Source organism: Paroedura picta, chromosome 1 (assembly GCF_049243985.1).
Source record: "Paroedura picta isolate Pp20150507F chromosome 1, Ppicta_v3.0, whole genome shotgun sequence".
Classification (NCBI taxonomy): domain Eukaryota; kingdom Metazoa; phylum Chordata; class Lepidosauria; order Squamata; family Gekkonidae; genus Paroedura; species Paroedura picta.
The window spans coordinates 122,931,784-122,946,488 of NC_135369.1; the positions used below are offsets into that span (position 1 = coordinate 122,931,784).

A 14,705-nucleotide genomic window follows, 5' to 3' on the forward strand; every position below is an offset into this window, starting at 1 on the left:
TCTACTTTAGTCAAAACCAAAGACAACTAACAAAACTTTGAGCCGTCATGTGCTCTTAACAATCAGTTAGACTCTATGCAAAGTTACTCCAGTCCAAACAGTACACTGTAGAATGGCCTTGTTTCCTTTGCTACAAGTATGAAGCGAAACAGACTTCCAAGAGACGAAAGGGCCTCAACGCTGCACCCCCCAAGGTACGAAAAACTCCACCTGTTGTCCTTCTCGCCATTACAAGACCTCTTCTTCTCAGGCCAACACGAGCTGCGGTCCACGCGTGCCGCCGAGGCCCCCCGACCAGGAGTTCCCAGGCCGAGACCCTCGCAAACCCCCCCCCCCACACACACACACAGGCCCGGCGGCGTCCAGAGCGACCCGGGGAGCCCCACCCGCGGCCGGCCAGCGCCGCCGGGCCCACAAGCCCGCCGCCTCTTACCTTCACGGCCACCGCCGGGGCCGAGTCTACGGCCGGCAGGAGCGCCTGCTGGGCGGAGGGCAGCGAGGCCAGGTGCAGCACCGCGTCCCCGGCGGCCACTTGGGCCGAGCGTCCCGGCCGCCCCTCGGCATCGGAGCCCGAGTCGGAATCCGAGTCGGAGCCTCCGTACGAAGCGAGCGCGGCGATGGCGGCCGACATCTTAGAAGACGGAAGTGGCCGAGCGCCAGCAGGGAGGGGCGTCCGCCGCATCCTGGAAGCTGCATAGGAAACTGCTGCTGCTGCTTCTCCTCCTCCGGCCTTTCGCTGCTGCCCGGGCTCCTTCGCCCGCGAGACGTCTTCCAAACACGCCAGGAATAATCCCCTCTGGGGAGGGCTTAACAGAAGGCCGGCCATGCTGTGAGCCGCCCCATTGCCCCACGCACGCTGGGGCTGTCCACTGTCCGCGCCCAAAGTTCCCACTAGCAAACACCACAGTACTTTCCCTCCGCCGGGCCCTGAGGAAGGAAAGAGAAGGACTCGGCCCAATAGGCGTCAGCGGCGGCCCATTTTTTGTAAAGGAATCACACTCGTTTCAATTTTACTTCGGTAAATGAAACTTACATAAAAACAATTCCTTCACTGTCCGCAGTAAACGCAGCACATCCCAGTGACAAGTATGTCGTCTTGAACTCCAAAACCAGTGCGTATTAGCTGCAGAACGTCTTTAAAATGACACGGGATAGACAACCGATTTGTTCGTTCGGCCATTCGGAAGAAACCATTTCATTCCCATAGCCTTTTATAGAGAAATCCATTGTGTCCCGTTGGTTTCACACATATGAAAAAGAGAAAACTTATAACTCACACATTTTAATAATTAATGTGCGATTTTACAGCAGCCCAATACCAGTGACCATTTACATAGCCGTAAATCCTCTTAATCTCAAAAGGATTTCCTAACGGATAAATGCGTTTAAAGCACTTGCAGTTTTTATTAGGGATTCATGCCTCTGTGTTCTGACAGGATAAAACACAGGCTAAGAGCAGCCCAACCCTATTTACACCGTCTCAGAAGTAAACCGACGATGGCTGATAGGACTTTCTCAGGCTGCTTTCCCAGGGCAAGCGCGGCCTTCCTCCGCTTTGCAACACCTTCCTGCTCTAAGCGAGAGCAGTCCAAACACAGAGCCACAATATTAACCCAGCTTCGCTACCTCCCAGCACTTCAGCGTGCAGCGGGCGCTCCTCCTCTCCTTGCGAGAGACGCGAGCTCCACCTCGTCATATTTCCATAGCCGATCTGATTGGCTGCCAGAAGCCGGCTGGAGTAAACGCCGCAATCGTTCCAGCGCTGCTGCCCTACCTCGCTTCCACCCTCACATCCCAACTGGCTCGTACCACCCGCCAACATGCCCGGGGGGGGGAGGTCAGGGAGGGGAAGGGAAGGGAAGATAGGCTGCCCTGCGTCGCCCGGTTCCTTTCCACGGCGAGTGAAGCGAGCTGCAGGGGGCCGCCGGTCAGGTGGCTGCGTAAACAACACCTTCCTCCTCCCTTTCCAGCACTACCCCACCCCCCTTCCAGGAGAGAGCGCTGGAGAAGCCCCGCCTTCGACACACTCAGCCTCTCTCACACGCGCGCGCGCACCACTCTCGGTGCCTATTGTGAAGCTTTGTGTGGGGGAAGCTCTGCGCTCTCTCTCTCTCTCTCTCCCGCCCTCCCCCTCCCCTCTTTTTTTCCTTTCTTCTCCCGCCTCGCGCTTTCTTCTCTCTTTCCCCGCCCGCCCCCTCTGGAATTCTCACGAGCGCCTGCCTGCGAGCGGGGCCGTTGAAAGGAAGCGTTCGAACTTCAGATCCAAACGGACCGGGGAGGGGGGTGCCTTTGGCGTGAGCCCAGCAGACACCGACAAGGGGAGGCGACTGAGCGGCGGCAGCGATTTGTAGGAAGATGTGAAGGGGCTGCGCTGGGCATCGCTGCTTCTGGGAAGAGAGAGGACGAGAGACGGTGAGTGCCGCGCCGCCCCGCATTCACCGCAGTGCCCCCCCTTCCCTCCATCGTTGGTCCCGCGCGAGCCCCCCTCCCCATTTGACTCACGCCCCCTCCTTGCACAGCGGAGCGCGCGACCTGCCCCCTCTGATTGCACACCCGGCGGGGGGGGGGCGGGGGCGCTGGGGAGGCGAAGGCAGAGGTCCGCCCGCCTGTCCTGCCATCTCCTGTGCAGCAAGGATGGGGAAGCCGGGGAGGAGAGGGTTCGTGTCAGTCGCCAGCCTGTGGGACATGGAGACGCTCATGGTTAGGCTTTTCAGCAGATCTCTAGGCGCCCCCCCCTCTCCCCCCGGCTCACTCCAAGAAAATAAGATGTCCGTGACCGAGAAGGAGGGTCTGCGGTCAAGAGGCTACTTTTGAAATCCCCTTCCATTAAAGCGATTGTGTTGGATGAGTTAAGTGACTCGCTAGATCTCCATCTGTTTGAGCTTTCCCTTGGCTTTTCTCTAGGCGTAACTCTTCCCGGAATAAAGATGCTGTTTAATATAGGGCAACCCTGCTTCGCGCTTCGGTCCCCTCCCCATAGCCATAATCTGGGATCATGGGCTCAAGATCACTTACAGTGCCATCCTAAGCAGTGTGACAGCCTTCTAAACCCATTGACTTAAATGGATTTAGAAGAGAGCAACTCTGTTTAGGATTGGACATATAGCACTGCCTTCCAATGCCCAATTACCTTGTATTTGCAGCTAAGAAATGATAAAAAGGTGGCTTCTGTTTCCCTACTAAGAAATTATAAAGAAATTTTAATCAGCAGTTTATGATTGAATGTACTGAATCACAAGATGATACTATGTAATTTGGTTTCAGTGAGATGGAGGGTGGAGTGGTCAGAGTATGGCTGTAAAGTGTAGTACAAACCAATCTTGGGATATATATATTCCTTTAAGTTTAGTATGCTCTGTAAAGCCCGCTGAAATCTAATGATGGAGGGTAATTAACTGTATAAATGGCCTAGATGATGTGAATGTGAGGTGGCGAGTTATAATGCTTCATTTCTAAGTATGTTTAAGTAATAGGGATGGAAGAGGCATTGCTGGCCAGTCATCTTCATGTTTGATAAAGCCTGTCTGAAAGGATAAAGATACATTGAAATGCAACCACATTTGAAATGAAACTAGTTTTCTGTGTGCTTTAAACTTAGCTTTAGACTAGCTGCTGTCCTAGCAACAGCAAACATGCACTCATGTATAAATGTGCAGTATCTACACTGAGCAAAGCATTCCTTCTAATGTATCTGTTCTCCTATGGTTACTGCAAAAAATGTAATATACAATTGTCTCAGCTCCTATTTTAATGGATATAACACATCCCACTTACTTGGGTACTCAATAATAATATAGTAATAGGATTAAATAGCTTCTTGACTTGTACTTTGTTTTGTGTCCCATAATTTTGACTTGTGTTTTGGAAAGAAATATAGTATGCCCATAGTGCATGATATTTAGTTTTTAAAGCAGTCTGACTCCTTTTGTAGACAGCAATACCCTACCTTTGGAAACCAGTGCAGAAAAATATGTTGTGCATTTTTATATAGTCTTATTATTTGAAGGTGTCTTTGTAGTATTTTAATTATATTTTAAGATCTTAGTTTTGTCTCCAAAAGCTGAGTACTGTGCATTTGCTGCTATTATTTCAAAGAAGATAAAATATGATCTAATATTAATCTTGTATGACTAATTGAGATTGTGTTGCATTACTTCTTTCCATACAACAAGTTTCCATTTATTAAACTTTGCATAGAAGTTGATGGTTTGTATGGTTTAAGGGCTATGCAAAGTAAAGCTAAATCTCAAGAATTCACAGTAATAAGAGTAACATTTGATCTTGAATACTGTATATTTATAATATAACTTGTATATGTCAAAGAATAAACTTTCTGCTGAAGGATAAAATTATAACGGATCTCTCATGGTCACTCCTGTGCATAGAGAGTGCTATACTCTGTTTATTACTATTGTTGAAAAAGATCATGCCCTGAATATGTCTTGAAAAGTTGCATCTGTAAAGCTGTAGCTTTATTTTGTCAAGGAGCTATGTTGTTTTTATCATTTAGCAGTGAGAGCTGAAATATGCAGTTGTGGACGTGAATATAATCAGTACTCTTGTCTGGAAATTACATGCTTTTGCTGTGAAGGCTCAAAGTATAATATCTGTTGCCTGTTTTAATTGCAGTCAGGTATAGTATGTGTCATCACTTTTAAGGGATATGATGAAAACTTAATCTGATTTTTTTCTGACTTTCCTAAACTGAGAGATTGACGTCTATGGAGATCTTATTTATTTTGTAAAACATTTGTGTTCTTATCTCATTTTCAATGAGAACTTTTTAGAGCTGAGCTGCAGAATGGATTTTTAAGAGTGAAGAAGTACTTTCTTAGGACAAGCAAATACGCTGTCCTCTAAAATATTTTACAAATTTAAAACTTTCAGTGGCTATAAGTGGTGGCAGCTCATCCTAGGGCATAGAGATTATGACATGTGAATTGAATCTGAATACTTGCTAGTACGTGTTGGTATACATTCCCAAGGGTTGTTCTTTAATTGAAGTCATATCCCTAATGAATTAGGTGGTTCTTGATCTGGCCATTAGAACTAAAATACACAAACAACAATTACAGTATCTGGCAATTAGTGGATGTTCCCTTTACCTCTCTGTACACAGGGAACTGCATACCTCTACAGTATGCAAAATGTCAATCTCATTGTAAGTTGTGCTCTGCATTGGACTCAGATATATTTGGAAATATTTCTTTTATTAGCTGTTGAAAGAAGAATGGGAAAAGATGATACGAAACTGACAATGTTTTTGGAAGTAGATCTTTTAGCTTGGGATATTCCTGCTGTTTGTGCAGCAGGCCAGAATGAGGAGAACATGAAAGTGGCTCATCTTGTTGCTTTCCTGCCACAATTATGCAACATCTGTATCTTTTCTCATATTTCTAATTCTGTAATACATATTTTTATCTCTAGGGGCAAAACCCAGCACACCCAGAAATGCATCAAGCAGAACGAGAAAGTTAGAAAGAAAAAAAGTGAAGAATGGAGGAAGAAAAGACAGAAAGGATAGAGAAGTAGTTAGAAAAAAGAGAAAAGGGAAGAAAAAGGCAGAAAGAAAGGAAGTAAGGCAGGTGAGGCAGGAAAAGGGGAGGGATGGAGGGAGAATGAAAGGCAGAAAAAAGAAATTAGAAAGACAAAGAGGGAGGGAGGAAGAAGGAAAGCCAGAAGGTGGGAAAGAAAAGCGCGGCAGGCCCCAAGCAAGATCGGGCCATAAGAACCTGGATCCTATCCGTCCCGGTTGTTTGTGGGACCTTCCTGGACCCCTCCCCATAGTTGGACGAGCGATGCAGTAGCTTCTCCAGGCCACTGTGTGCCCTGTCCTGCCATTTTCTGTCCTCCCATCCCCAGGATCTCGGACAGGTGGGCAGACAGCCTTAGAGGCCATACTGGCATCCCTGGGGCTGGTCTGCAGCACAGCCTCCCCCTCCCTGCCTCCTTCCCAGCCACCCTGCTCATCTAGCTTACCTTTGGGAGGTGGGCCAGTAGATCGGAAGGCTCTTCCACCTGGAGGAAGTAGGAGGACGAGGAGGCGGCTAGGGGCAAGGTATACATACACTGCCTGATTGGCCCCTCCATGGTTGAGTGATTCCATGGAGGGTCAATCAGGTAGGGCATGATTCATACTTTGGATTTATGGTAGGTAGATAGATTAGTGTACCTTCCATTTCTACCTATATTTATTCTGACTAGTCTCTTGATAGTGTGCGATGTCTTACAGGCATAGTAAATTTACAAATAAAATTCCATTAATAATAGAGGAAACTCTGTTGGTAGACAGAAAATTTACATTGTCTTGGTCAAAAGTTGTAGAGCTATTTATTTATTTATTTATTTATTTATTTATTTATTTATTTATTTATTTATTTATTTATTTATTTATTTATTTATTTATTTATATTTTTATACCGCCCTTCCCTACAGCTCTGGGCGGTTTACATAAAACATTTTTGAACATTCACATAGAACACTATCAAAATCAATATAACAATAACATGTTGGATCATGAGTTGATTTATGCAAGAGTTGTTGGCATCATCCCAAGGGTCAGACATGACCCAGTGCTTGCACAGGGGATACCTTTACTTTACCTTTACCTTTTTTAAGGGAATCACCTATCTAGTAACAGACAATACAGAATACATTTTATCTGTTGAATTTTTGTTCTGCTTGATCAGAAAATGCTAGGTGGCTGAAAGCTGCAGTCCATTTATTTTGTAGCAATATAATTGATTTATTTGAATTAAATGGCTGAATTCAGCAAAACCATGGTGGATTTTTGTTATGAAGATGCCTCAGAATGTCTTTGGCTTAGGTGTTCCCTGTTTCACTTGTACACAGTTAAAGCTGAGGTCTTGCTGGTCTATAAGAAATAACACCTTGATGTGAAGTACAAATCAGACAACTTACAGTTGTTTCTCGTAGAGTCATAAAGTTGGAAGAGGTCATTCAGGCCATCTAGTCCAACCTCCTGCTCAATGTAGGACCAGCCTGAAGCATCCATGAGAAATATCTGTCCAGCTACTATTTAAAAGACCACCAGTGAGGAGGAGTTCACTACCTCCTCAGGCAGCCAATTCCACTGCTGTTTGCAACTGTCTTAAAAGTACAGTAAGGGTGTATCTGTGTCTTACAACTGAAGCCCACATCTTTCCCCTAAGCTGATATTAATAGTTTGTGGCAATGCAAGGTTCTAAGTTAGGTGTGATATGGCCTTAGTCCTTCATTGTCTACTTCTCTTATTTTTTAAAAGAACCTTGAAAAATCCTTGGGATCCATCAGTGTGTTTCTCTTCATATCATAACTATAAAAATGTGTACACAGAACCTCAGTACATGTTTTAGTTATGCCTTAATTGTTAAGTGAACCTGAGTTTGCAAAGTTTTTTAAGCATAAAAAGAGTCTACCTAGCTCATTAGTCACAAGAATCTCAGTGACCACCAGCAGGTGCTGGCTTGTATGAAAGATACTGCCTTGTGGTCTAATGCTGCACTGTAGTCCCCCCCCCCTGGAAGTATTTTTTAATTTGGCCCTTGAAATAAAATTATGAATCAGAATGAAACTTATTATTTCATCTTCTGTTACTTTAGATTTATTGCTAACCTGTTACAATTATGAGTTAAATTTAAGATGGTTAGATGGACAAGATGGTTAGTGGTATATAAGTAGACAGTATGCTTTGAAAATGATGCTAATACAGAGCTGGAGATACTCGTATCTGCTTGAATGAGATTTAAGTGTACCGGCACAGTTATAGTCAGTCTATATAGCATCCTTATTAATGTTTTTATTCTATTGGTGAAACTGCATTACATGTGCCCACAGTAATGTTTTACTCAGCATTTAAGGTATGTGTGTAGTTTCTGTTACCCATTTAAAAGCTTCCAGAATGGGTACAAGGGACAGAGGAGTGAAGCCTCTGAACTAAGCCTACCAGAAATAGCAGAGTCTGAGCACAATGGGACATATGCCCAGAGGACCATCCTATTGCTGAAGTTATCCAGTCAGGTAACTGATTAAATATTGTTAGACTATTTTCGAACCATTAATTTCATTCATTTAAAAAGGTTAGTTTTAAAAGATATTGTAATCTTTAATGGATTTGATAATACAGTAATTAGAAATTACACTAATTAGTTAATGATTTCCAATGTGTTAAAATTTTAAACAATTTGTAATGATCTATTCTAACTTTTAACAATAGTTGAGATTTAAAGAAATATGTGTGATTCTCTGAACAGTTTTTGGTTTTGGTTCGTTTTCATTTGGCTTTTATCCTGGGACACCAAAGATAGCTTACATTGCTGAATGAATGAAAGTTGAAATAAAGAGAAGTAACAAAAATTGTCATTGGTGATGCATGTGCTCATTATTAGTATTTTCCAAGGTTATGGCTGATGGCCAGTAGGAGAAGCTTGCTGTGCTACGAGGTTAGTCCATGACTGCTGTGGTTATTTGGAACAAGGGTAGGAGGGCTGCTTTGACATTGCAGGGACATAAAATATGCTACCATCAATGCAGTGGCATTGAGTTAGATCCAGTGAGTTTCCATCACAAGCACAAACATATTCCCAGGTGCCCTTTCTGACTGTGGTAAAGATTAATTCCAGGACTGTGGAACCCATGTGGACTATAATAGCAACTCCTATTTGGAGAGTGCAGTGGTTTGGAGGAAAGGGATGAAATCACCTTCTCTCTGTTCCATCAGCAGGACTGCACTGATGGAAGGAAAAGGCAAAGCCATTTCATCCTTTCTCCCACTGTAGTCTCTTCCTGCAATCCCGGGAATAAGGTTGGCCAAATGAAGCCGCTGATTGTGAGTCAGACCATTTTTCTATCAAGATCAGTACTAGCTGTGCAGACTGGCAGCAGCTCTCTGGGGCCTCGGGCAGAGGTCATTCACAGTTCATACTACCTGATTTTTTAAAAAGCAAAAGTGCAAGGAATTGAACCTGTGACATTCTGCATGCAAAGCAGAAGCTCTACTGTTTAGTGCCTCCCTTGTGAAAAGTACTGATGTGATGTGCAGGCATGCAGAAAAGATGCACAGACTTCATTGTCTTCTGCTGGCACATCACTGGATCCAACCCACTATTGAGTTCATAGAACAGCTGTATTTGACCACAGTTAAATAGCTGGTCAGTTTATTGTGCCAACCCTGAATCAATTTCTGTGTGTGCAACAGAAGAAAATGTGTGGAAATGTTTCTCTTAAGATTTGAGGCCTCTTCATAAGAGGAATGGCAATGGCAATAGCTGGGAATGGAAGTTTTTCCATCTTTAACATTTTGCTCCTCTAATATTTTGGAAACAGCTCCTAGGCAGAGATTGTCTGGGACCTGTCCGGAATCTGCTTCCAGCCCCAGTGGTACGCCTACTGATTGGCCAGCCCCCCTCAGGCCCACTCCCCACAAGGAGCAGACTTTCGCTGACATGGCCAGCCCAAGCCCTGGCACCCACGCCAGCGGGGTACACGGCCTTCTCACCCGCCCAGCCTGTTCTCTAGCCCACCCTGCATTTGCCACACGTTCCTCACTCTGGCCCCCTTTCCCGTCCTGCCTCACTGCACCCTTCTTGGCCGTTGGGCTGTGTGTCGCTGCTGGAGCTCTCCATGCCTCTGCGTTGTGGCCCTGTGCTTGGCAGCGGCTCCTCGAGCTCTGAGATGGAGCTGCCACTGCTAGAGGCCCTTCTGCCCACTTTACTTGCTCCATACCTGTGCCGGGAAATGGCTGGCCAATGACGAGGGATCTCTTATCTGGCCTGCAAACAACTGGTCATTATTTTTATTGCCAGATGACAGAGACTGTATTATATCCCTAAATACTGTCCCAGTACTAATATGTAATAGGCAGTGGAAGTGGGAGGGTAGTCATCAGGGGGATGAGGGTTGCCTACATTCTACACTCTACATGCCTACACTCTACAGTAAAAGAGATGGGGGCCTTGAGAGCTTGTGTCTTGTTTGCCATAGGGTGCAAGCATAATAGTGGGCAGAGGAGGTGGTGGGGCTCAGGTGGAGAGAGATACCACCACCCAAACCCTGAGAGGATTCCCATGTTTTTGCATCTTTACTGTTGCCACCACTGCTGTCTGGGCCTTTTAAGCCACCACTGTCACCACCAGAGTTCCAACCTCTCCTGTGAGAGGCAGGAGGGTCCTGGGACCAAACAGAACTTGCAGAAACAGCCCATTGTCCAGGTGTGGCAAGGCTGACAAACTGCCTGCTATGGAGTGCATTGCGAAGGAGGCAGAGGCCACCATGGGAGGAAGGATGGGAGTTGCCTGGTGGGTGGGGAAATAGAGAGGAATGCTGACCTAAGCTTCAGCATTATCAGATCTCTGCAAATGGGGGTGGCTGTTATTATAGAAGTGATGTTTTACTTGTGCATGTATAGATGCCAGGCTATAGGTAGGCATCCCTCAACCTGAGTGGGAGAGGCTAACATTTAAATCTGACATTAATGTCACTTTGTCAAGCTAGGCCATGTGCACCATAAGTTGTAATGTCAGGTGCTGGAGATATAAACATTATAAAGGACAGAGGCAAACCCAAATAACAATATTCCTTTTTACTCAAAATACAGACATGCTTAAAACATTAACACTCTTAAACCCAGAACAAGTGAGGTACAATTTGTGGCATCCTTTCATTGGCAGATGTGGATCAGTGTAATGTTGTATTGAAGTATAAGCTCTCTAAAGTTAGCATTTTAGCAAATTTTATGAGGTTTTGGAAGCAAAGTATCCCAGCGTAAGGCTTTTGCTTCTAAAATTCTGTGTTTGGGGCAACATGCATCTGTGAAACTGCTCTTTTTTGTAACAAATGTCAATAAATCAGAAGTATATTCTCAGCTTACAGATGCACACCTGAACAGTATTTAAGTATTTGAAAGGTTGTCATTTGGAGGAGGGCAGGATGCTGTTCCCATTGGCTGCAGAGGAGAGGACACGCAATAATGGGTTTAAACTACAAGTACAATGTTTTAGGCTAGATATCAGGAAAAAAATTTTTCACCGTCAGAGTAATTCAGCAGTGGAATAGGCTGCCTAAGGAGGTGGTGAACTCCCCCTCACTGGCAGTCTTCAAGCAAAGGTTGGATACACACTTTTCTTGGATGCTTTAGGATGCTTTGGGCTGATCCTGCGTTGAGCAGGGGGTTGGACTAGATGGCCTGTATGGCCCCTTACAACTCTATGATTCTATGATTCTAGTATATTCAAAATTAGTACAGCACAGGAGCTGACTCCATACTTTGATGCAGTAATTCAGAACATGAGGTGTCAGTCAAAGAAAGGAATTACTGTAAGAGAGTTAATATTTTAATCATGCTTGTATTTCGAGTAAAATATAATATTATTAATTGTGTTTGCCTGTGTGCTTCATAAAGTTTATATCTTTGGTACCTGACATTACATTTTATGGCCTGGCCCGACAAAGTGACATTTATTTATGTCTGATCCACCCCTCATAAAAAATTAGTTTGATACCTTTAGATGGTCCTAGCTCACTCTTTGAATTCAGTGAGACTGAGCAACACGAATTCTAGCTGCCAGGAGCTCTGGATTCAGCTGTGATTTACTTCTGCCTTGAAAGAAGTGAAAGTTTTGCTGAGAAGAGTGAAATAAGTCTACATGCAGTGCAGCCCTTCCATAGTCATTGAAAATGGGGTTAAAGGTAGGTCTGCCTTTCAGTTATAAGGCCTGATCTGTATTGGCGGAGACCACTGAATTTACATGGAACTTCATTGGGGGATTTAGCTATGGGGGATTTATGATGCTTATATGTACATAGTTGATTCCCAGGAGGGATGAAGGGGATCACTGAAGTCATGCAGAGTAGTCTAACACAGGGGTAGTCAACCTGTGGTCCTCCAGATATTCATGGACTACAATTCCCATGAGCCCCTGCCAGCAACAGTACTCTTCATACTGATCTATATTGTGACTGGTTTGAGCACATTGTTCTTAACTGCAGGTGTCGGAGGGAAGGCAGAAAGGTTACTGATTTTCCATTTCCCTTCTGCTCCCCACAGTAGAGGCTGGTAATGCATCTGTAAAATGCATTCATCTATAAATTTGCTATATAATCATTTTGTTTTTCTGATGGTGTCATCAGAAAGCTTAGCAAGCTGCTTATTGTGCGTTGGTTTGGTTCACCTTTCTAATTCATCTATAGTGGTTTATATCCACCGTGCCAGCCTTGTCAAGCATTCTTCCAAGTACTGGTTCAGTAGTTTTCATTTGAAAATATGTCTTTGTAAATGCAGATTGTATTGGCAGAATTGTGAACAGGTAGAGTAAACCAGTAATTGCACTTGGAGATACTAATGTTTATCCACGGATCTTTCCATCACATATTTCACAGTTGCTTATGGATTTTTTTTTTGCTTAGTATTGCATATCTGGTCATGCTGATTGTATTTTAAAAAGCTATACAGAATTTATTTTTGTTGCTACTGTGTATACTTGTCATATGCAAATTTAAGACAGCCCTCTTTTTTCTGTTGATGGGACATGGGGGTGGTCTTTCTTTAGGGGCAACACAATAACAGTCACATTGGAATGCTTTAGATTGCATTTTGTGTCACTGCAGTTCTTAGTGGATTGATATAAGTGTAAAAAAATACAGTCCCCTTTGGCACTTACTGTCATCCTTTGTTGCAGCAGGGGGCCTAGGAGTGAAAGTGTACTGAACTGTCCTTTCAGAAGTGTGTTGTGTTGAGGATAAGATAAGATGGAAATATCTGCTTGTACAAAACTCTGCTCCACTAAGCCTTTGATAAACCTAAGAAGCATATAACAAAAACAATGTATCAAGTGAATTTTATAAACCAATGTACCTTTTTTGAATGAGATAGCCAATAAGCTTCTGTGCTTGCATTAAATACAGTTCCTACAAGATAAAGTACAAAATATAACTGTTCTTCACTACTACAAATTGTTCTTTTATAGGATTCCCCCCCAAAGGAAGATGTTTGATATTTATGTATTATATGTTAAAACCCACTTGTCTTTAATCTTGTGGTTTTGCAATCTAAAGCTCAGCATATCAGACTTCAGGATACAATCAGATGGCTTCCAGATAGATAATGGAGCAAAGAGGCTATTCCTGTTCCCTTAAATACAATTTCAGAAGATGTCCCTTCTTTAGATTGTATTGTTTACTTTCCTAGAAGTTCTCAGCCTGAAGTACTAGACTTTTTGAAAAACAAAGATTTTTTTCCTCTTCCAAATGGCTTGAGATGTAAGGAAAACAGGAGTCAGGACTTCAAAGACTAACAAGATTTTATTCCAGCGTAAGAGTTCATGAACTAAAGCCCATTTCATAATCCGGAATGCATATGCTGGAATATAATCTTGTTAATCTTTCAGATGCTATGTTTCCATTTATTTTTGCTGCACCAAACAAAAAGGGGAGCAGGGATAGGGAAGCATTGCAAGTAGGGGGAGAGAGTTAACCCATTGAACAGATACTAAGAAAGAAATAGAACAGTTGGTGCAATTGAAATGATTATTAATTTTATATTTGCATGCATTGTTTAAAATATTGCCTTAAAATGACTGCCCTAATATGTAACATGGTGTTTGCCTTGTTTGCTATTGCCATGTACTGCTTTGGCAGCCTCACTGAGTAATCAACCAGAACACCAATATCTCTCCTAACCCCAGTTTTCTCACAGAATACACTTGGCTTACTATAATATAGAAAATAACTTCTTTCAAATGTTTAAAATGTTGTAAATTGCTTCCACATTTTTTTGTAACTGACAGCTCTCAGCAGACTCATATTCACTAGTATTTAACTGGGGGGTACAATTAATCTTTTGCGAGTGTATTGTTCTCCCTCTGGAGTGGAGGACATCTGAAGAGTGTGTTTTCTCATCCACTTCCAGGGAGGCAGGAGTTAAACAAAAAGCCCTCCTTTGGAATGCTGGTAGGTGCTCTGTAACTCCTCTTCTCCAATATTTCTCCTGCCTAGACAAGGAGAGCAGCGATCTGTGAGATCTACGGCTAAAGGAAATAGAGAGAAAGCTATATTTTTAATGTTTTTATACCTTTAATAATTCTTTCTATCTACCCTACCATCCCTCACCCAGCTTGGTGTAGTGGTTAGGAGTGCGGACTTCTAATCTGGTGAGCTGGGTTTGATTCCATTCTCCCCCTCTATATGCAACCTGCTGGGTGACCTTGGGCTCACCACAGCACTGATAAAGCTGTTCTAACTGAGCAGTGATATCAGGGCTCTCTCAGCCTCACCCACCTCACAGAGTGTCTGTTGTGGGTAGAGGAAAAGTAAGGGGATTGTAATTCGCTTTGGGATCCTTCGGATAGAGAAAAGTGACCTAAAAGAACCAATTCTTCTCCTCCTCCTCCTCTGCAAATGATTCCCTATTACCACCTGTTACTTATAGAAGATGAAATAGAATGGTGGCAAGTTTTATCCAGTGCATCCAATAGTGGGCTCTGGTCTGTGAAGGCTTGTGCTTGTAATAGATCTATTAATTATTAAGATGCCCAAAGATTCCTTCGGTGTTGCTATAATGGACTAATAGGGATACTCTTCTAGAATTCGTAATTATAAACATTCGATTGATTAAATTTAAAGATATATTATCCCTGTATAAAGAAGCAGCTACTTATTAGTATGACTAGAAATTAAGCACGTTGTAGACAAAATACAGTGGGCACTAGTGG

The 14,705-nt window shown here is 43.5% G+C and overlaps 2 protein-coding genes across 7 annotated transcripts in view; one reads left to right on the top strand and one right to left on the bottom strand.

Annotated features, from left to right (window-relative positions):
• The window catches only part of CDC40 (cell division cycle 40), a 48,851-nt gene extending 47,377 nt beyond the window's left edge, over positions 1-1,474 (bottom strand). Inside the window, exon 1 of the mRNA XM_077302140.1 lies at positions 434-1,474. Coding sequence (XP_077158255.1) covers positions 434-826 — 393 coding nt within the window. The 5' untranslated portion in view covers positions 827-1,474. The remainder of the gene's footprint in view (positions 1-433) is intronic.
• A 477-nt stretch (positions 1,475-1,951) lies between these two features.
• Positions 1,952-14,705, top strand: part of WASF1 (WASP family member 1) — a 53,776-nt gene continuing 41,022 nt past the window's right edge. For 2 of the 6 annotated variants that reach the window (XM_077302165.1, XM_077302157.1), the window contains exon 1: positions 1,952-2,412. The gene's annotated coding sequence lies outside the window, so the exon portion shown is untranslated. The remainder of the gene's footprint in view (positions 2,413-14,705) is intronic. The other 4 variants (XM_077302174.1, XM_077302196.1, XM_077302148.1 and 1 more) reach the window with 3 other exon arrangements.